Here is a 21,743-nt window from a genome sequence, read left to right as displayed (position 1 = left end):
TCCCTCCCTCAGCCGCCCGGCAAGGCGGCGGCCTCCTCAGCCGGCGCGGGGTCCCCTGGTTAACCCCTGCCCGCCAGCCCGGCCGCTGATTGGAGGAGGCGGGGCGCCGGGGCAGCGGGGACCCCCCCACCTTCCTCGTCCCCTCCCCCTCCTCCCCCACTGTCGGCTCTTCCCCCACCCCCATTGGACCCCCCCCTGCCTCCCAGCCGTGCAAATCTCGCGAGGAAACACGCGGTTTCACTAGTGTGTTTACACCGATCACTACTAATCCGGACCGAACCGATCCGGATTAAGGGGCCGGAGGCGGGTCCTGGGCACCAGCGGTTCCGACCCCCCCGCCCTCCACGCCGCACCCGAGTGGCCCCTAGCCGAGTGGCCCCCACCTCCCGGCCGGGCCTGGGCCCTTCTGTGCCTCCCTTGGCCTTTGTCCGGCGCCAGGAGACCGGTCCCGCGCCCCCCGCGGCCGCCCGGGCCCGGGCCCGCGTCGGGCGCCTGGCTCTGTACGCGAGCCCGGGGATCTGCGGCCTCCGAGGCCCCCCTCCCCCGCCCGCCCTTTCGTGGAGCCCGGCGCCGGCGGCGGCTGCCCGGGCGGGGGGTTGCGGTGCTCAGGAGAGGCCCCGGCTCCGCCCCGGGCCTGCCCAGGGGGAGAGCAGAGCGGTCCTCAGCCGGGTCGGGTCGGGGCCCCTCCCGGGAGGAGCGTGGAGCGGCGGCAGCGGCGGCGGCAGGTGAGAGGCTGAGCCCCGAGCGGGGGAGGGCGCCGGGCCTGAGGCATTAACCGTCCGGGCGACCCCCTCGGCTGAGGAGGCTGCGGCCCGGGCCCACACGGGGGCCGGCGCCGGGCCGCAGCTCCTCGGCTCTGAGGCGGGAGGGGCTTTCCGAGGGCTGCGGGTCGCTGAGGGGCCGGGCCGAAGATGGGGGAGGCCCAGGCGGCCCCGGCCTGGGAGTGGGGCCGGCGGCCGGCGGGGAGAGGGGGGCGCCCGGGCAGCTGGAGGCCCCGGCAGCTTCCCGGGCGCCCCCGAGAGCTGGCCCGCCCTCCCTCCGTGACAGGTGGGCCTGGAGTTGGGGAAAGTTTGGAGCCGGCGGGAGGCGAGGGGCGCCGAGACCAGGCCCCATCGGTTCTGCTTCCTGGCTGTGGGCTACAGGGAGGATCCCAGTCTAAGGCCCTGCTGGAATGGAACAGAGTGGATCTTTCCTTAACATGAGTTGACATTAAATGGAATAACCGCTGGGGCGTCATTTTCCGGGCCGGGCCTGAGGATGGAGGTTTAGGAAACGTGCCGAGAGACCCTGGGTCTTGAAGGGAGGTTGCAACCTCTGCCATTCCGGCCTCGATTAGGGCAGGGCGAGACGCGAGGAAGGCCACTTAGGGAAACACTCTCTCAATCTCTTTTCTTCTTCTTTTTTTCTTTCCTTTTTCTTTTTTAAGATGCCTTTGTACCCTTCCGAGAATTTCCTAATTCCGTCTGTAACCTGCACTTGTCTGTGTGGGTGAAACTTTAATTTGCCACCCTTTCATTCCCCTTTGCCCCAGGCTCTCAATCCAGGAAGGGAAATGAAACTGGAGGACTTTGTAGGGGTTGTTACTGGAAATTGTGGAGGTGTTAGATTGCAGAGGAGCATGGTTCATTCATGTTTTCAGTGAACTTTTAAATCATGCCAATCATTCCAATAACTATTTAATAATATGTTCAGAGGGGTTTTATGTAATGGTATATGCACCTCTTCTACTTTTAATATTGGGGAGGTTTCCAATGGGTTCTGCAAGAGTTGATCTCTTGCAAACGATGGAGGTATTTGCTGAGAGTAGCCTGTGCATTAATTGGTCGTGGAAGGAGTTTAAAAATGGTGTCCTCCTGCCCCTCCCTGCTTGGAAGGAGTGCTAAAAGCAGATGTCTAGAGAAACCTACTGCTCCAGGGAGTGGCAGAGAAAGATTTTGTAAAGGGATGGTTATGGAGCTATACTAATTTCCTGAGTGAATGCCGGTTGATGGTTTTACCATGGGTTCGCTATTATTTGAAGTAATTCCTTTTTTCCTGAGCTACTATCTGCTCCTCAGAGCAAGGAGGCATATAATAGCATTATTTTAAGTTATTAGTAGCTTCTGATTCATGCTGTATTTTTTTTTTTTTTTGGCTGCATTGGGTCTTCGTTGCTGCGTGTGGGCTTTCTCTGGTTGTGGTGAGCGGGGGGTTGCTCACTGCGGTGGCTCATCTTGTTGCGGAGCACGGGCTCTGGGCGCGCGGGCTTCAGTAGTTGTGGCACACAGGCTCAGTAGTTGTGGCTCGCGGGCTCTAGAGTGCAGGCTCAGTAGTTGTGGCGCACGGGCTTAGTTGCTCCGCGGCATGTGGGATCTTCCCGGACCAGGGATCAAACCCGTGTCCCCTGTATTGGCAGGCGGATTCTCAACCACTGCTCAGAAGAGGACTTTTGAGCTACTTTATAATTTTAAATGTATTACTGTTTGATGCAGCACATTGTAGTTTATTACTTGTATGCCATATTTATTTGAGGTTTACCTGTACGTGACCATTCGGTGAAATAATTACTCTGAGTTTTGTTATATTTAAAAATCGGTTCCTCATGTTTTAGCTTTTATGGTCTCACAGGTACTTTTTCTTTTTCAGTAGAAATGATGGAAGAATTGCATAGCCTGGACCCCCGACGGCAGGAATTATTAGAGGCCAGGTTTACTGGAGTTGGTGTTAGTAAGGTGAGTAAAATGATGATAACAAACACTGCTTAGAGTCTAATGTAAACACATTTAAAAACTAAGAGCAATTTGGGTGGATCATACAGATACACTGAAGGGGAGACGATTTGGCTTACGATTCCAATGAACTTTTAAGTCCTACCAGTTGTTCCAGTCATTTAACAGTATGCTTGAAGGTACTCTCTATGGGAGGATATACTTCTTTTTACCCTCTAATATGGGAGAGGTTTCCCATGGGTCTGTTGCAAGGATATTAACAGGATGTGTATATAGATTCTATGCCACATTTTGTCAAAGCTCAGCCACTCAGAAAAAACTGCTAATGAAAAGGTATTGGCATAGCTTCATTATGCTGGACTTTCTGGATAGTTATATGTATGTAGAGTTTTGAAAAATCTGCCTCTGCTAAGTCTGTCAGTTCTCCAAATCTGCAGTTCAACAGATTCCTCCTGGTTGTACCCCCAGACTGCTTTTTCTCTCCTTCTATTTTTCCTTCTTGTTCATTCTTTATTTTGTTCCAGGAGCATAAAATAAGATCAGGCCTCATTAATGAGCGGGTGTTAAGTTAAGCAGTGTTATGGCTTCCTATGCATTCTTATATACCTGCTACCTCACCCCTCTACTCTCATAGGATGGCTTTAGTACAAAATGTAAAACAGATTTATGATTTTAATACAATATATAAAATATATTTGTGATGTTTTATTTAAAATCTTCACCAATCCAAGATGTTGCTTCCTTGGGCTTGAGACTCGAGAATTTTTGATCTTTGACTTCATGTGATACGTTCCTTCCTGTGCTTTTCAAGAAATCTTATTTCTCATGGTGACTTAGATCTTAGTCTCATGCTTTGGTCAGTAGCTTCTTAATTTTTATTTATTTATTTATTTAGGCTGTGTTGGGTCTTTGTTGCTGCATGCGGGCTTTCTCTAGTTGCCGCGAGCGAGGGTAACTCTTCATCGCGGTGCGTGGGCTTCTCATTGCGGTGGCTTCTCTTGTTGCGGAGCACGGGCTCTAGGCGTGCGGGTTGCAGTAGTTGTGGCACTTGGGCTCAGTAGTTGTGGCTCGTGGGCTCTAGAGAGCAAACTCAGTAGTTGTGGCGCATGGGCTTAGTTGCTCCGTGGCATGTGGGATCTTCCCGAACCAGGGCTCGAACCCATGTCCCCTGCATTAGCAAGCAGGTTCTTAACCACTGTGCCACCAGGGAAGCCCCAGTAGCTTCTTAAAGGAGGAGGTGTTTGTCAGGGTTTAGTTGGAAAAACTGGCTGCTTTGAGGAGTCTCATAATTTTGGTGAGCTGGAATAGCCTGATAGTTTTTGTTCATTCAACAGCCAATGAGTACCTGCTGCATACTAGGCATTGTGCAGGGTGTCAGGGATGACGCCTCAGTACAGTGCTTCCAGGCCCCCCTGCAGTGTGGAGAGGGCAAGTGCTGTAGACAGAGAGCTGATGCTATGATGAGAGCTGTATTAGAGCTGTGGTGAGGTGCTACGGGAACACAGGATTTGTCACACATTTTGTAATTCTTGGTTTCTTGGCTTCTTTAATTAAGTAACTGACTTTTGTGGCACTTTGGAGCAGCTATACTCCTGACTGTTGCTGTATATTAAAGTTACGTGTGTAAATGTAAATTCTCTGATCTAGGTGAAGTAGCTTCAACTGTAAGTGAGCAGTATATTTGAGTATTAAATTGATTTCTGATTCAATTGATTACCTAATAATAACCTTTGTTGTGTCTTTTAACTGGGGAATTCAGCAAAAGGCTCCTATCCAAATCTGTCTGTTCATATGGTCACCTACTGAGTAAAAGTGAGTTTGTATTCAAATTGTATACGGTTTAAACTCATTGGGCTTCCTTGTTAGGATGCTTTTCTTTCCTTCTGTTTTTAGGTTCATGGTAGCTGTATCCAAGCATACTTTCCATGGTGTAGAGCGTAAGTTATGGGAATGAGTAACATTGTGAATTTTGCTGCCCAGGCCCGACCTAAAATCATGTAACTAAGGTGTCAGAAAACTTTATCTGTTTAATAGGAAGTTCTCCCTTTGATACATAGAAAGAAGTTCCTTTATATCCAAAAGCTTTTATGCCATTAATTGTATGTTATTTTTGAAGTTTCCAATCATGGTAAGTATATTGATTAAAATAAATTTGTTATTCATGGACTAGCAGGAGAGTATTTTTACCCATAGCAAAGAAACTTGGGAAGAAAAAAAAAAAAAAGGCAAGTAAATTATCCTGTGTTTTGTGGAGTTAGGAAGAGGAAAAAGAAAATCTCCATTTTGCAGGACTTTTGCCTGCAAGACATTGTATCTCTCAGACCACTGATTTGAAACAGGAGTGGGGAGGTGGCCACAGTACTGGGAGAAAAGGTGCTTTTGGATAAACTCCTCCTTCTAGCTTGGAATTCCTCATTATGGGTCATAATTTCTCAATGAGGATGTCACTGTGTTGATGACAGCTTTCATTTTTGCAGAGATCATGAGCACTTTCAGCCCTTGCTCCAAATGGGAGAGCAGAGTGACTTTCCTGTGATAGTGCCATCTAGCGGGACTGGTGCAGCCTCATGGGCTGTCTCTTGAGTTTCTGCTAACTATTCATAACATTTTCAGTACTTTTTGATGTCCATAGAAGGAAGAAAGTCAGTGCCACTGTGGATTCTTTCCTAGTGGACAGGGTGTTTTAAGTAGCTGCAGTCTTTGAACTTCCTGGTTATTGTAGATATTCTGTCATGTTGCCTTGAGTGTTTTGTACCTGCAAATTGGATATACATCACAAAACTTAGGCTAAAAGAAAATGGCCAAGCCACCGCATTTATCACTTTCAGTATTTAAGTTGCTCTTTACTTATATTTAGGTTATTGGCAAATTAAAAATTTTCCTGTACATTGCATTTATATGCATTAATTTTATATAATTTTATGTATAATATTTAACTTATTATAATTGGTAAAACAAAGGCATTTGTTTTGCGCTTTGGGATGCACCATGTGGTTTTGTTTAAGAGATTGATGCTTTCTGTCATCAGTGAGTTGATAATAGAGGAAGGTAACCTGATGTGCACTAAGCTATAGCTGACTTTCCTCTAGTCTAGCTGCCACTTTTTAGGAGGACCTGTAGCCATACTCTTAGCATTTTTGAGGTGATAGATTAATTGGGTTATGAACCTACTTCTTCATTTCTTGTTGACTTGACATGTGAGCTATCCTTCTTTAAGTTCTCTTCCTTTAAGTGCTAGATAATCCACTTCCAGTAATGTGAAACTGACTGCACCTTGTATTCATATGTTTTCAATGAGGACTTAATGCAGTTTATATTCCCTACTCTCTCCCCTTTTGACAACTTAAATACAGGTAGTCTTGTCTCTGTGATTCTGGAGACTGTAAAGTAGGTGGCTTTCCACCCTTACATGCACTGTTAACTGTACTTAGTTGAATTTTAATGCTAAGATAGTAACAAATACTCTTATAGTACTTTCTGTGTGCCAGATACTGTCCTGAGTACAATAAAAGCAATAAGTGAATTTAGATCTTTCATAACAGGGATACTAGTCTTAATAAACATTCCTTCTCTTTTTATAAGACATACTAACTAATGCCCACTGCATTGCTCCCACCAGTTGATTTATAGACTTACCAAGGGTCACTTTATGACAACTTGCACTTGTATTGTAATTATATAGTTCAATACAAAATTGTGTTAACCATTGACATATGATTGTAAAATGAAAGAATTGTCGATTCGGTGAAAACTAAGTTAATTGCCTTGGAAAGACTGAATATAAAATGAGTCAATAAGGAGATAAGTATAAAAATTTATAAAAAAAAAATTTTTTTTAATCTGGAAGAATTCTTCATTTAGATCCTTGGCAAGTATCTTTAAAGTTCTTGCTTCACTTTTAAAGAAATTGAAACTGGAAATTGTAGATGATGCATTATGGGTGTGGTTTGTGTAAGACAGTGTGAAACTATAGTCAGTGGATCTATAACTCAAAAGGCCTATATCAAAAGCTTGGCAACAGAATAAACATTTATATGTTTTAAGTTCAAAGAAAACGTTTAAGGTGTTATTTTTTAGGATTCCCCACTATCACTTATTTCTTTGATTAATGTCATTGGTTTCAGTTGTATTGAATGAAATGGATTATGCAGTGTGTTGATGGTATTGACAAGAAGAGCAAAATGAGAAGCCATGAAAAGTGGGACTATCTCTTTTGGCACAGTAAGAACCTTCACTTTATAGAGCTTGAAGCAAGATCATGTAATTATAGGTAGTACCACATAGTAGATTATTGATGTCTTCTTAAAGAAAAATGATCTCTTTTCCTATCTTTTATAAATTTGTGAGTCTGATATGTGAACATTTTAAATGATCACATTTGATTCCTGAAAAGACCTTTAACCAGCCAATACCTTTCTCCTGTCATTTAGTGAATTGCATCAATTAGAAGGTGTCAGTTATCAATATCTAGTGTTAGCTATTTCACATACCAGTGCCAGTAATTTTAAACAGTGTGTTTAGGTGTTTATATTTAGTACATAGTTAGATGGTCAGTAAGCATAAGTGTTGAAAAATAGTTTATGTTTATACCGGTTAGTTTTAAGGAACTGTTGATAAATTTATTATTATGTTTGCTTTTATGTTACCTTCTCCTTTTCATTACAGATCTTCCTCGACTTACAGTGGGGTTATGTCTTGGTAAACTCATTGTAAGTTGAAAATATCAGAAGTTGAAAATGCATTTAACATACCTAACCTACCGAACACGGTAACTTAGCCTAGCCTACCTTAAACGTGCTCAGAACACTTACATTAACCTACTATTGGGCAAAATCATCTAACACAAAGTGTATTTTATAATAAAGTATTGAATATCTCATGTCATTTATTGAATACCATACTGAAAGTGAAGAGCAGAATGATTGTCTAGGTACAGAATGGTTGTAAGTGTCTTGGTTCTTTTACCCTCGTGATTGTGTGGCTCACTGGGAGCTGTGCTGATGCCGCCGCCCAGCGTCATGAGAGAGTGTTGTGTCACGTATTACCAGCCTGGGAAAAGATCACAATTCAAAATGTGGAGTATGGTTTTAACTGAATGTATATCATTTTTGCACCATCATAAGGTTGAAAAATCATTAAGTGGAACAATTATAAGTCGGGGACCATCTGTACTTTAGTATTTATTTAATTCTACCCTCATTTCACATGTAGTCAAGTATCAACTCATTTCTCTTCTTTCTCTAGTATTTGTCTGCCCCACTGCTACTGCCTTAATCCAGACCTTCCTCATTCATAACTGTGTAATAGCTAGTTTCTCCTAATCCCATTCATCTTTTTGTAAACTGCCACCAGTTATATTTCTAAAAATACCAATACTATTGTTTTACTCCCTTGCTTTAAAGGCTCCACACTGTCTACTGGATAGAGTTAAAACGCCCTAGCCAAACTTTGTGACTTCATGGATCGTTGTCTGCTCGCCCACTGCTGGGCGCTGCTGCCTCAAACCGTGACTGATCTTCTAACCTGTAATGTTAGTAAACAGGGTTATGCTGTCTCCTCTACCGTTCCTTTTTATTTGTCAAATGAACTTTCAGTTTACTTTTCAAAGCATAATCCGGATATCCCTTCTGTATAGCTTTTCCAGATAGCTGCACCATCTACTTGCATTATCTTATTAGCACCTGATAACCTACTTTTATTATAACACATTTGTTTTCCCCATTAGTCTCCTTGAGAACGTGGGTGATAACCTTTATTTCTGACTATTCAAGTGCTCAGCACATTGTATACACTGAATAAATCTTTGTTGAATTGGAAAAGAGTATTGAGAAGATGAAAATAGAGTTAATTGTCACCCATATAGGCATGTTTCTTCTTTTAATCTAGCTCCAAACTCTTGTCTAAGTTTGCATTTAAAGCAATGACATATTTGGGCTTAAATCTTCCTTATGTTTCTTTTAAAATCTTTCTTATGCTTCTTTTACCTTCTTTTGAAATTTTTTTTTTATTTATTGAGTAATTATCTGCTATGAGAGACAAACATTCTCATACTATTTTCCCCCCTACCTTCAAATTTTTGTCAGTTATATTATTATTTATTTTTAATATTCCATTTTTCCACCTTCTAGTTTGAAAGTTATGCGCCCTTTTATTGGTTACCACAGAAATTACAATATGTATCCTTAATTTATCAAAGATTAATGTTAAATCAATACCTTTGCCCTCCTTTTTGTCAATATAAGGGCCTTGAACATTTAACTCCATTATTCCTCTCCCACCTCACATGCTATTGTTCTGTATTTAATTGTATATGTATATATATTTAACTAGTAGGCTTTTAGAGCAGTTTTGTATTTATAGAAAATTGATCAGTTAATACAGAGAGTTGTCATATACTACCATCCCATCCCTCCAGTTTCCCCTATTATTAACATGTTGCGTAAGTGTGGTAGACTTGTTACAATTGATAAACCGGTATTGATACATTATTATTAATGAAAGTCCATAGTTTAACATTAGGATTTAATCTTTGTGTCGTACAGTTCTATGGCTTTTGATAAATGAAAAAAAGTCATGTATTCACCATTTATATATATATTTTTAAGAGTCCACAGATTTTTTTTTTTTTTTTAAATTTTTATTATTTATTTATTATTTATTTTTGGCTGTGTTGGGTCTTCGTTTCTGCGCGAGGGCTTTCTCTAGTTGCGGAGAGCAGGGGCCACTCTTCATCGCGGTGCGCGGGCCTCTCACTGTCGTGGCCTCTCTTGCTGCGGAGCACAGGCTCCAGACGCGCAGGCTCAGTAGTTGTGGCTCACGGGCCCAGTTGCTCCGTGGCATGTGGGATCTTCCCAGACCAGGGCTCGAACCCGTGTCCCCCGCATTGGCAGGCAGATTCTCAACCACTGCGCCACCAGGGAAGCCCGAGTCCACAGATTATTATTGCATCTGTTTTATAGTTGCGTTTATTTTGCCTAACCTACATGTTCACCTATGTGTTTACCACTTTCTTTGTCATTCATTCCTTTTCACATCTCTGCCCTTCTCTCTGGAATATTTTTTCTTTTGCCTGAAATATATCCTTTGGAATTTGTCTAGTGTGGGTCTACCAGTGATTGTCTCTCCATTTTGTCTGCTTTAAAATGTCTGTTTTTGGTTTTATTCTTGAATGGTGGTATTTTTGCTAGTTTTAAAATTCTAAGTTGGTTGTTATTTTCTTTCAGTACATTGTTTACTATTGTCCACTGACTTCCATTATACTCTTTATTTTTAGTCTCATTGCCATTCTGTTGAAGGTAATCTATCTTTTCTTTGCCCATTTTCGAGATTTTCTCTTTGTCTTTGATCTTGTGCACTATAATGTAGGGATGAGAGATATGTCTAGATTGGATTACTTTTTATCTTTATTATTTTCTTGAGCTTTATTTACATCTGAATATTTTTGGGGAAGCTGAGAATACACTTAAAAGAAATAGATTTTAGTTTTTAGAGCAGTTTTAGGCTCACAGCAAAATTGAGTGGAAGGTACAGAGATTTCCCAGATACCTCCTGGCCCTGCACATTTGTTATAACTGATGAACCTATATTGACATATTATCACCCAAAGTCCATAGTGTACATTAGGGTTCACGCTTGGTGTTGTACATTCTATGGGTTTGGTCAAATGTATAATGATATATATTTGTTATACTATCATACAGAGTAGTTTTACTGCCCTAAAATCCTCTGTGCTCCAGCTATTCATCCCTCCCTCCCCTAACCCTAGGCAACTACTGATCTTTTTACCGTCTCCATAGTTTTGTCTTTTCTGGCATGTCATTGTAGTTGGAATCATACCATATGTAGCCTTTTCAGATTGGCTTCTTTTTTTTTTAAATTAATTAATTAATTAATTTATTTTTGGCTGTGTTGGGTCTTCGCTTCTGTGCGAGGGCTTTCTCTAGTTGTGGCGAGCGGGGGCCACTCTTCATCGCGGTGCGTGGGCCTCTCACTATCGCGGCCTCTCTCGTTGCGGAGCACAAGCTCCAGACGCGCAGGCTCAGTAGTTGTGGCTCACAGGCCCAGCTGCTCCGCGGCATGTGGGATCTTCCCAGACCAGGGCTCGAACCCGTGTCCCCTGCATTGGCAGGCAGACTCTCAACGACTGCACCACCAGGGAAGCCCAATATTTATTTATTTATTTGGCTGCACCAGGTCTTAGTTGCAGCACACAGGATCTTCATTGCCACACGCGGGATCTTCACTGCAGCATGCGGGATCTAGTTCCCTGACCAGGGATCGAACCTGGGCCCCCTGTGTTGGGCGCGTGAGTCTTAGCCACTGGACCACCAGGGAAGTCCCTGCTTCTTTTACTTAGTAATGCTCATTTAAGTTTTCTCTGTGTCTTTTCATGGGTTGTTACCTCTTTTTTTTAAATTTTTTTTTTTAAAGCACTGAATAGTATTTCGTTGTCTGGATGTACCACAGTTTATTTATCTGTCCATTCACCTACTAAAGAATGTCTTGGTTTCTTCCAAGTTTTAGCAGTTATGAATAAAGCTGCTATAAACATCTGTATGCAGATTTTTATGAATGATTGGATTATTTTGATTTATTCTGCTTGGAATTTATTGGATTTCTTAAATCTGTGGGTTGCTGGTTTTCATCAGTTCTAGAATATTCTCAGCCATTGTCTCTTCATATATTGCCTCTGCCTTCCACTCTGTCTTCTCTTTCTTGCACTCCATTTAAACATATGTTAGACCTTCTTACTGTATTTTCTCTGCCTCTTACCCTATCTTCTGGATTGCTGGTCTTTATTTCCCAGGGCTGAATACTGAGTAGGTTGTTCTGAAATTTCCTTGCACTTTTGTATTTCTTCTGATACCTCCACTTCTTTATTTTCTCTTTAAATTTGTCTAATCTCCATAATTCTATCCATTGAGTTTTCATGAGGGCTGATGTATTCCTAGGTGGCTGTTACCCTGAAAGGGTAGCCCCGTGCGCTTTGTTTAAAGTGTAGGGTAGATTTCCCAGAATCCCCTCATTGGGCAGGTCCTGGGCTTTGACTTTCTTCTTTCTCCACACACTCAGGCCTCAAAGTACAGCTAGCTCAGTTTCAAAGCTTTTTCTTTAGAATTAAACCAGCAAATGCCCTCAAATAGAAATACTATTTTTTGAGTGCTGATCTTACCTTTCTGAATTCTTGTCTTATGGATTTTGGTGCAGTAATACTTTATTTCTCTTTTTCGCAGTCAGTAATATAAAATTGGTTGACACTTAACAAAGTGTACATGAACTCTTGTGCCACAGTGGTTAGAGAATCAATCCATAACCATATCTAGTTTTCCTCCTTGTGATTTTTACTTTTCATCTGCTTCCTTTCTTCCTATATGTGGTCAGTATTGTCATTGCGCCTGGCTGTTAGTCATTTATGTTACTTCTTATTTTCTGTTTACTTTTAGTTAAAGATTAAATTGAAATGTTTCTTAAATTTTTTTTTTTTAAAGCAAGGAGAAGGAAAGCAAGTAAGGTATTATCAATGATTTTTTTTTAACGTTTTCTGAATGCTTTTAAGGCTTTATTTTTTACTTTATTTATTTATCTTTAAATTTATTTATTTATTTTTGGCTGCGCTGGGTCTTTGTTGTTGTGGGCTTTCTCTCGAGTTGCCACAAGCAGGGGCTACTCTTCGTTGTGGTGTGTGGTCTTCTCATTGCGGTGGCTTCTCTTGTTGCAGAGCAGGGCTCTAGGCATGTGGGTTTCAGTAGTTGTGGCACACGGGCTCAGTAGTTGTGGCTCGCAGGCTCTAGAGCGCAGGCTCAGTAGTTGTGGTACACGGGCTTAGTTGCTCCGCAGCATGGGGGATCTTCCCGGACCAGGGATCGAACCCGTGTCCCCTGCATTGGCAGGCAGATTCTTAACCACTGTGCCATCAGGGAGGTCCTATCAATGATTTCTTATTTCAAACTTGAGTCTAGAGATGGTTTGGCTTGGTTAGTCTTGTTCTTCCTCTTTACCTTGTCTGGGTCTCAAATTGCTAGGTACCTCTTTTTTTTTCAGTGCTAATGTTTATAAAGTTACATCCTAAAAATGTTTCTAATAAATAGTTTTAAACAAGATCTGTTGCGATGTTTTTGTTTTTGTTTTTGCTAGGTCCCTCTCGATGGTAGGTTTCACTTGGTCCTAACTACTACTGTGTGTAATGGGATGGATTAGTTTAGAATCTGCTTCCTAGTATGTTAGCCATGTTTAAACACTTCTTAGGCTGTTCTTTTTGACGTTTTACAGTCCAGTTTCCCTTTTTCCCTAATCCAGAAAGAGACTTGGCTTTTTCTAGTCCCAAATATACCTTGTTTAGACTTTAGGCATATTTAAAAAAAAAAAAAATTCCTGGAGTATTTGGTGACTTTGCCCTGCAGAAGGGTTGCCCTTCCCATCTCTCTGTTCTTTTTGGTTCATTTGAGGCTAGGCTTTGACTTAGTGTGGCGCCACAAAGTTTCTATTGTAGGGTCATTTGTCCTAGCACCTGCTTGCCCCCTGGTCAGCTTTTTTTGCCCTTAGAGACTTTCATGGGGAATCTTGTTTCATAATTTGGACTGCTCTTGCTTTCTACCCAAGGAACACTCCTTTGCAGGTTAGAGCAGTCTGAAGGATCTGGAGTACTAGTAAAAGCTCTTCTCTTTTGGTTGATTAGTTTTGCCTGTTTTCCAAGGTTCTCATGACTAAGTCAGGCTCTTTGCTTTCTTCCCACTTTTCATACACTAGTTTTGTAGAATCTTATCTTTACTGTTTAACAATAGAACATAGTTATACTGTATTAGCCATCAGATACAAGCGGTATCATTCCCCTCACAGATATACCTTGTGCTGAGGAATGTTCATAGTCAAATGCTCACAGTAAGAGAATTTTGGTTGTTTTTTTGTTTGTTTTTTTACTTTTTGGCCGCACCATGCGGCATGTGGGATCTTAGTTCCCCAACCAGGGATCGAACCCTTCCCCCCTGCAGTGGAAGCAGGGAGTCTTAACCGCTGGACCGCCAGGGAAGTCCCTGGTTCAGTTTTTTTTTTAAAACATGGATTTAATTTATTAATTAATTAATTTATTTTTGACTGTGTTGGGTCTTCGTTTCTGTGCGAGGGCTTTCTCTAGTTGTGGGCGGGGGCCACTCTTCATCGCGGTGTGCGGGCCTCTCACTAGCGCGGCCTCTCTTGTTGCGGAGCACAGGCTCCAGATGCGCAGGCTCAGTAGTTGTGGCGCACGGGCCTAGCTGCTCTGCAGCATGTGGGATCTTCCCAGACCAGGGCTCGAACCCGTGTCCCCTGCATTAGCAGGCAGATTCTCAACCACTGCGCCACCAGGGAAGCCCCCTGGTTCAGTTTTTGATAATTTTAGAAACCTAATTGGTAATTTCCTGTGCAATTTGGAATACAGAGCTAAGAATGGAATTTCGTTATAGTCATATCTTACTCTTTTAACTTAACCTCCCTCTCCCCCCTTTTAACTGCATATACTGCAAAGTGTACTGGAATAGGAATAATCTAGCTTTGATTTCTAGTACCTTCTAAGAAGTTAATTAACTATATGACTTGGAAGTCAGTTCAATTCTGGGTGGTTCCAGTTTAAGAAAATTATTTTTGATGATCTGCACCAAAAGAGGGAGCCATATTTGAGAAAGGGGAAAACAAAACTAAAAAATTCCATTTAGACATTAATACTATCAAAGAACGAGTAGTGGCGTTAAAATACAAAACCCTCAGGAACAAAGGCTAGAAAAAAATCTTGCCAAAATTCTTTCATTATGTGTATATAGACTTCTGGGAATTTGGATTGCAAATACCAAAGGAACAAGAAAAGCACTTTGTTCTGCCCGTTAAGTATACTCTGAGACAGTGGCAAGGAAAACAGAGGTGGAGCGTTTTTCTAAAAGTATTCTTTTAAAAAAGGGTGATGTCTGTTTCCTAATTCTAACTAGATGAGGGAGATAAAGAGGTTGGTCATCAAACTTCACTTTTTTTTTTTAAACTGAAGTATAGTTGATTTATGATGTTGTGTTAGTCTCTCGTGTACAGCAAAGTGATTCAGTTATATCTATCTATCTATCTATCTATGTATATTCTTTTTCATATTCTTTTCCATCGTGGTTTGTTACAGGATATTGAATATAGTTGCCTGTGCTATACAATAAGACCTTCTTTATCCATTCTATATATAATAGTTTGCATCTATTAATCCCAGACTCCCAGTCCAACTGTCCCCTGCCTCCCCTCCCCCTTGGCAACCACAAGTCTGTTCTCTATGTCTGTGAGTCTGTTTCTTTTTCGTAGGTAAGTTTATTTGTGCCATATTTTAGATTCCATATATAAGTGATATTATATGGTATTTGTCCTTGTCTGTCTGGCTTACCTCACTTAGTATGATAATCTCCAGTTCTATCCATGTTTCTGCAACTGACATTATTTCATTCTTTTTTTATGGCTGAGTGATATTCCATTGTATATACGTACAACTTCTTTATCCATTCATCTGTTGATGGACACTTAGGTTGCTTCCATGTCGTGGCTGTTGTACATAGTGCTGCTATGAACATTAGATGCATGTATCGTTTTGAATTAGAATCTTCGTCTTTTCCGGATATATGCCCAGGAGTGGAATTGCAGGATCATATGGCAACTCTTTAGTTTTTTGAGGAACCTCCATACTGTTCTCCATAGTGGCTGCACCAATTTACATTCCCACCAACAGTGTAGGAGGGTTCTCTTTTCTCCACATCCTCTCCAGCATTTGTTATTTGTAGGCTTTTTAATGATGGCCACTCTGACTGGTGTGAGTGGTACCTCATTGTAGTTTGGATTTGCATTTCTCTAATAGTTAACGTTGTTGAGCATCTTTTCATATGCCTGTTTGCCATCCGTATGTCTTTGGAAGAATGTCTGTTTAGGTCTTCTGCCCATTTTTTGATTGGGTTGTTTTTTTGTTATTGAGTTGTATGAGCTGTTTGTATATTTTGGCAATTAAGTCTTTGTCAGTTGCATCGTTTGCAAATATTTTCTCCCAGTCCATAGGTTTTCTTTAAGTTTTATTTATGGTTTCCTTTGCTGAACTTCACTCTTTTCAAAATTGTAGTAAATATACATGACATAAAATTTACTATTCTAAGCATTTTTGAGTGTACAGTGCATTCACTTTGTTGTACAACCATCACCACCGTCCCTCTCAAGAACTTTTTCATCTTGCAAAAATGAAACTGTACTCATTAAACAATAAATCCACATTTACGCCTCCCCTTAGTCTCTGGCAACCACCATTCTACTTTGTTTCCATGAATTTGACTACTCTAGAAATGTCATATAAGTGGACTCATACGGTGTTTGTCTTTTTGTGACTGGCTTATTTTACTTAGCATAATATTCTCAAGGTTCATCCATGTTGTAGCATGTGTCGGAATTTCCTTTCTTTTCAAGGCTGAATAATATTATATGTACCACATTTTATTTATCCATGTATCTGTCAGTGGTCACTTGGGTTGCTTCTGTGTTTTGGCTACTGTGAGTAATGCTGCTATGAACATGAGTGTACAGATATCTGTTCGAGTCCCTGCTTTCAGTTATTTTGGGTGTATATGCATAAGTGGAATGATTGGATTTTATTAAACTCACTCTTTTGTTGAAGCTTGACCTCCTCTAATCCCGTATCATTGACAAAGCGCAGTCAGAAAATGGTGATTGTTTTTCTTTTAGTCCACATTTAGCAAAAGCCCTAGAAGTCTTGAAAATTTTGTTAGCATCTGCCCAACTAGTAATACTACTCAAATGGCAGTTATTTTTCCAAACGGTATTATTGGCCCAGGATGTTGACAAGCTAAGTAACTTGGTGAGTTACATAGCGTTGTTGAGCATCTTTTCACGTGCCTATTGGCCATCTGTATGTCTTCGGAGAAATGTCTATTTCAACGCCTTTTATTTTAACCAAAGCATAGTTTAGTTTTAAAATGGTAACAGTAAGTGGCTATCCAAATTTGCTGTACTAGAATTTTATTTTAACCAGTACTACCTCAAGTATTAAGTCCTGTGAAGACTGTTAATGTTGCCTACATAAAGATAACAAGGTGATGGTATCTATTGTAATAGATGTGACCTGTGTGACTGATAACTTTGCTTTTATAAAGAGTATGTGACTTTTATCACATAGTCTGCTGCCAGGGTTCATGTTGATTTAATTTCTGTTTTGTCTGTCTCCAGAGGAATACTAAGGATTAATTGTGGAATTAAAATGTAATCTGAAGGACCAGCTAATCTCAGGAGATGGTGCCTCTAGTTCAGGATATATTCTGTTATATTAATTAACTTCAGCAGGCAGATTTAATGTTCAAATTTGACAGAAGCTACTAGCATCAAACCAAAACTAACTTGTCCAATCTCCATTATATTAACAATTGACTAGCTAGAATCAAGGCACAAAATATTCCATCAGCTTCTAATGAAAAGCTGTTTGACCTGCTGTGTGATAATCTGGATGAGATGAAGGAGAAGAACCATAATAGTTATATTGAAATTTTAATGCCCAAATTTTTCAGCAGTTGAGTTCTGCTAACTCTTATTGAGTCTGTACTATGTATAGGTGTTACAGAGGATTAAAAAAAAATCAACCAGATGCACTGCATACTCTTGAGGCACTTATAATCAGGCAGGCATGGACCCATATGTCTATGGCACACAGCTGATGGTGGATATGGAGATGTGAAGGTATTATGAACCTAAAAGAAGGGGGCACAAGTACATATGTAAATTTACTCCCCTCCATTAAAAACAATATGGAGATGTGAAGGTATTATGAGCCTAAAAGGAGAGAGCGTAGTAATTAATTTGCTCGGGGGTCAGTTTGTGGAAGGATGAGACTTTTTGTTTCACAGTAAGATCACTATAGCTAAACAACCTAAGAAAAATTCTGATAAAATATTATTATGAATAAGTCACAGAATGATAGTGTAGAATAGCTTGGTTTTATTTTTTTTTAAATATTTATTTATTTATTTGCCTGCACCTGGTCTTAGTTGCAGCACACGGGGTCTTCGTTGCCACGTGCGGGATCTTTAGTTGCAGCACGAGAACTCTAAGTTGTGGCATGTGGGATCTAGTTCCCTGACCAGGGATCGAACCTGGGCCCCTGCATTGGGAGCGCGGAGTCTTAGCCACTGGACCACCAGGGAAGTCCCCTAGAATAGCTTGGTTTTAAAGCTTAGCAAAACTGCTTAGGGTCTAAGGCAGAGTTTTGTTTTGTTTTGTTTTGTTTTTAAGAATTAATTTTGATTAGGTGATATATTTACATAGTACCAAATGCAGAAGATCTCAAAGATACACAATGAAACATCTCTGCTACGCTTTTCCTTTTTTTTTTTTTTTTGGCCACACCATGCGGCATGTGGGATCTTAGTTCCCCTACCAGGGATCGAACCTGTGCCCCCTGCATTGAGAGCATGGAGTCTTGACCACTTGACTGCCAGGGAAGTCCCTGCTATGCTTTTCCTATGTCCATCTGGTTCCCTTCCCTGGAGACAACTATTAGCAGTTTCTTGTATTTTATTTATGTGTGTGTGTGTATATCATATATATCACACATGATATGTATACGTTATATATATGTGTGCGTGTGCAAATACATATGTATATTCACCCCTCCATTTTTAAAAAATACAAAGACAAGTATGTTATATACATTATTGTGTATTTTCCTTTTCGTGTTTAAAATATTTTAGAAATTGTTTTATATTAGTACACATAGAGCTTCCTTGGCTTTTTTTTCCCAAGGCTGTTTAATATTCCATTGTGCAGCTGAACCATAATTTAACCAATTTCCTGTGGATGGACACTTAGATGGACAACACTGTTTTATTGACATAAGCAGTGCTATAGTGAATAGCTTTGTAATACACAGTGTCATTTCACACATGTTTACTGGATAAATCCCTAGAAATGGAATTGCTGGATCAAAGGATATGAGCGTTTGTAATTTTGGTAGTTATAGCCATATTCCTCTCCATAGAGAAGAGGAATATAGCTGTATTCCGCCATCAATGAATGAGAACATTTGTTTCCCCATAGTTGAGTATGTTAAGGGAGTTAGTTAAGGGAGTCTGTGGACAGATGCTAGTGTTCCTGAACCTTGTAAAATGATAGGTAAAAACTTATATGTATGTATTTATGGCCGTGTCTTTTTCCGGGGGGACAGGTCCTCAGTTTTCACTACATTCTTAAAAAGTTCAGTGATTCAAAATAGGGTTAAAGGACTTCCCTGGTGACACAGTGGTTAAGAATCCGCCTGCCAATGCAGGGGACACGGGTTCGAGCCCTGGTCTGGGAAGATCCCACATGCCACGGAGCAACTAAGTCCATGCGCCACAACTACTGAGCCTGTGCGCCTAGAGCCCGTGCTCTGCAACGAAGAGTAGCCCCCACTTGCTGCAACTAGAGAAAGCCCGCGTGCAGCAACAAAGACCCAACACAGCCAAAAATAAAAAAATAAATAAAATTAAATCTTTTTTAAAAAAATAGGGTTAAAAACCACTATCTGGCAGTTAGTTGTTTCAAATTAGAACACATCACTTTGAATCGTATTTCTCTTTTACAGAAGTATTTGAGCAGAAGCATGTAAGTAATTATTAGAGATGTTGTGTGGAAAGTTATTGTGTAGGAGAATGGACTAAATCTAATTCCCAATCTTTTATTATTCTTCCCTTCACTCCCTGGGAGGCCATGTTTTAAAAAGCCTGTTTTCTATTAAACTGAATTTATTAAGCAATACCTTATTTCCCCAGTTTTATTAATTAGAGCTTTAGAGCAGTATGAGGTGAGTTTTACTACATAGAGTTAATCCTTTCATCTATACTGAGTTGATGAAATTTTAGCTAAAGTCAAGTCAGTTTATCATTTTAAATAGGCTGTGTAGGTGAAAAATAGTTCAGGACCCCCACTGTTATCTTTAGGACTTATTAGGGATCTAAGGAACAAATCTCTATACCAGATAACCTCCAAGGCCCTTTTGAGTTCTGTGTGTCAACAGTATATATTCTGAGGTTTTGATGAGGACCCATATTAAGTTCTAATACAAGTACTATTTACAAATAAACTTTCACCGTAACAGAGTCCATAGGGCTTTCATATTTTGGGATAATGGAATTAATCTGTAATTACAGTATGCATATTATTGAAAGTCACAATTCTGTTAAGTCCTGGAGAAAAAAACAGGAGCTATCTAAAATGAATTAGAAAGTTAAAAGATTTAATTTATTTAGAGATAGTTGGTGGTGTTATTTAAAGCCCTCTCTTTTTTGATGCTGTATTATTATTTGCTGGCTTGTTTTGAAAGGGCATTTTTCTAGGGATGATTTAGAATATTTCATGTGGGGAAAAGTGAGGTGAATCTATATGCCATACTAGATACTGGAGCAAAAGTTAAAAGGTCTTGCCTGTTAATAGCACTCAGGACAGTTTTTTAAAAAAATTGTTACATATTCTGGAATAGAACCTGAGGAGCTGTTTGTTGTACAGAATTATTTGTTGTAGATAACTTATTTTATCTAGTTCTCCAAAGTTTTATTTATTTCTGAATAGAAATTTAGAACAAAATTTTTGTTATGGGCTGTCCTTATAGAACTTTTTATAGTGACATTTGCTATAATGGGAATCTGCTTTTACTAACAAACCTTTGATTACAACGAATTTTTTTCTTTTTTTTTCTTTTTATTGGAATATAGTTGATTTTCAATGTTGTATTAGTTTCAGGAGTACAGCAAAGTGAATCAGTTATACATATACATATATCTACTCTTTTTTTAGATTCTTTTCCCATAGATCATTTGGAGGTTGGCTATGATAAGTTGAATATGCATACCACTAAGAAAATAACAAAACAGAGATAATAGCTAATGATCTCTTAGTGGAGATAAAATGGAATACTTGAAAAAATATGTATCTCAGTTCTAAAGAAGGATGGGGAGGAGGAAAAGAAACAAAAGATAGGAAAAAAAAAGTAACATAGTAGGTTTAAACACAGATAATTAAATAAATTTGTAAATGGTCTAGCACTCCAATTAAGAGTGTCAGGTTAGATCATTGTTATGTGATCCAACTATGTGCTGTCTACAAGAAACCCACCTTATTTTTAACCTGTATCTTTGTATTTAAAAGGATGGAAAAAGATACCGTATAAACACTAAGTATAAAAGGATTGGTGTGCCTATAGTTGCATTAGACAAAGGAGACTTCAGAACAAGGAAAATATTACAAGGGGTAATGAAGGGCATTTCATAATGAAAAAAGGATCAATCCATTGAGAAGACTCAGCAGTTGTAAATGTTATGCATCCAATAACAGAGCAAAGCAAAAACTGACAGTTGAAAGGAGCAGTAGACGAATCCACAGCTTTAGTTGGAAATTGCAGTATTCTCTCTCAATAATTGATAGAACAAGCAGGCAAAAAAATCAGCAAGGATATAAAAGATTTGGACAATACTGTCAGTGAACTGTACCTAATTGACATTTATAGAACACTATACCCACATGCTTTTCAGGCGCACATGGAACATTTACCCAAATAGACTATATCCTGGGCTATAAAACTTGTTTCAACAAATTTAAAAGGATTAAAATTATATAGAGAGTATTCCGACTACAACGAAATTAAATAAGAAATCAAAAAGAAAAAGATACCTGGAAAATCTCCAAATATTTGCAAGTTAAGTAACATACTTCTAAATAAACTTTAGATCAAAGAAGAATTCACAAGGGAAATTAGAAAATATTTTGACCTGAGTGAAAATGAAACACCGTCTATCAAAATTTGTGGTATGCAGCTAAAGCAGTGCTTTAGAAGGAAACAGTTTCAAAAGAAACATCTAAAATCAATGACCCAAGCTTCCGCCTTAAGAAGTTAGAAGAAGAGCAAACTAAGTAGGAGAGAAATAAAGAGTTGAAATAAATGAAATAGAAAGCAACTCTGAATAACCGTATATTAATTAAAGAAATTGGATTTGTAATTAAAAGCCTTTCCACAAAGAA

At 40.0% G+C, this 21,743-nt stretch overlaps 1 protein-coding gene across 9 annotated transcripts in view; it reads left to right on the top strand.

Moving 5' to 3' along the window:
• Positions 1 to 228: 228 nt before the first annotated feature.
• Positions 229 to 21,743, top strand: part of TLK2 (tousled like kinase 2) — a 106,351-nt gene continuing 84,836 nt past the window's right edge. For 4 of the 9 annotated variants that reach the window (XM_082443132.1, XM_082443128.1, XM_082443127.1 and 1 more), the window contains exons 1-2: positions 897 to 1,047; positions 2,626 to 2,711. In XM_082443132.1, the coding sequence (XP_082299258.1) occupies positions 912 to 1,047; positions 2,626 to 2,711 (222 nt within the window). In that variant the 5' untranslated portion in view covers positions 897 to 911. Of the gene's footprint in view, positions 726 to 896; positions 1,048 to 2,625; positions 2,712 to 6,832; positions 6,930 to 7,373; positions 7,418 to 21,743 lie in introns of those variants that run through there. The other 5 variants (XM_082443129.1, XM_082443125.1, XM_082443126.1 and 2 more) reach the window with 4 other exon arrangements.

This window comes from Balaenoptera physalus (assembly GCF_965194825.1).
Source record: "Balaenoptera physalus genome assembly, chromosome: 20".
Lineage (NCBI taxonomy): Eukaryota > Metazoa > Chordata > Mammalia > Artiodactyla > Balaenopteridae > Balaenoptera > Balaenoptera physalus.
This window is presented reverse-complemented; position numbering and strand designations above follow the sequence as displayed.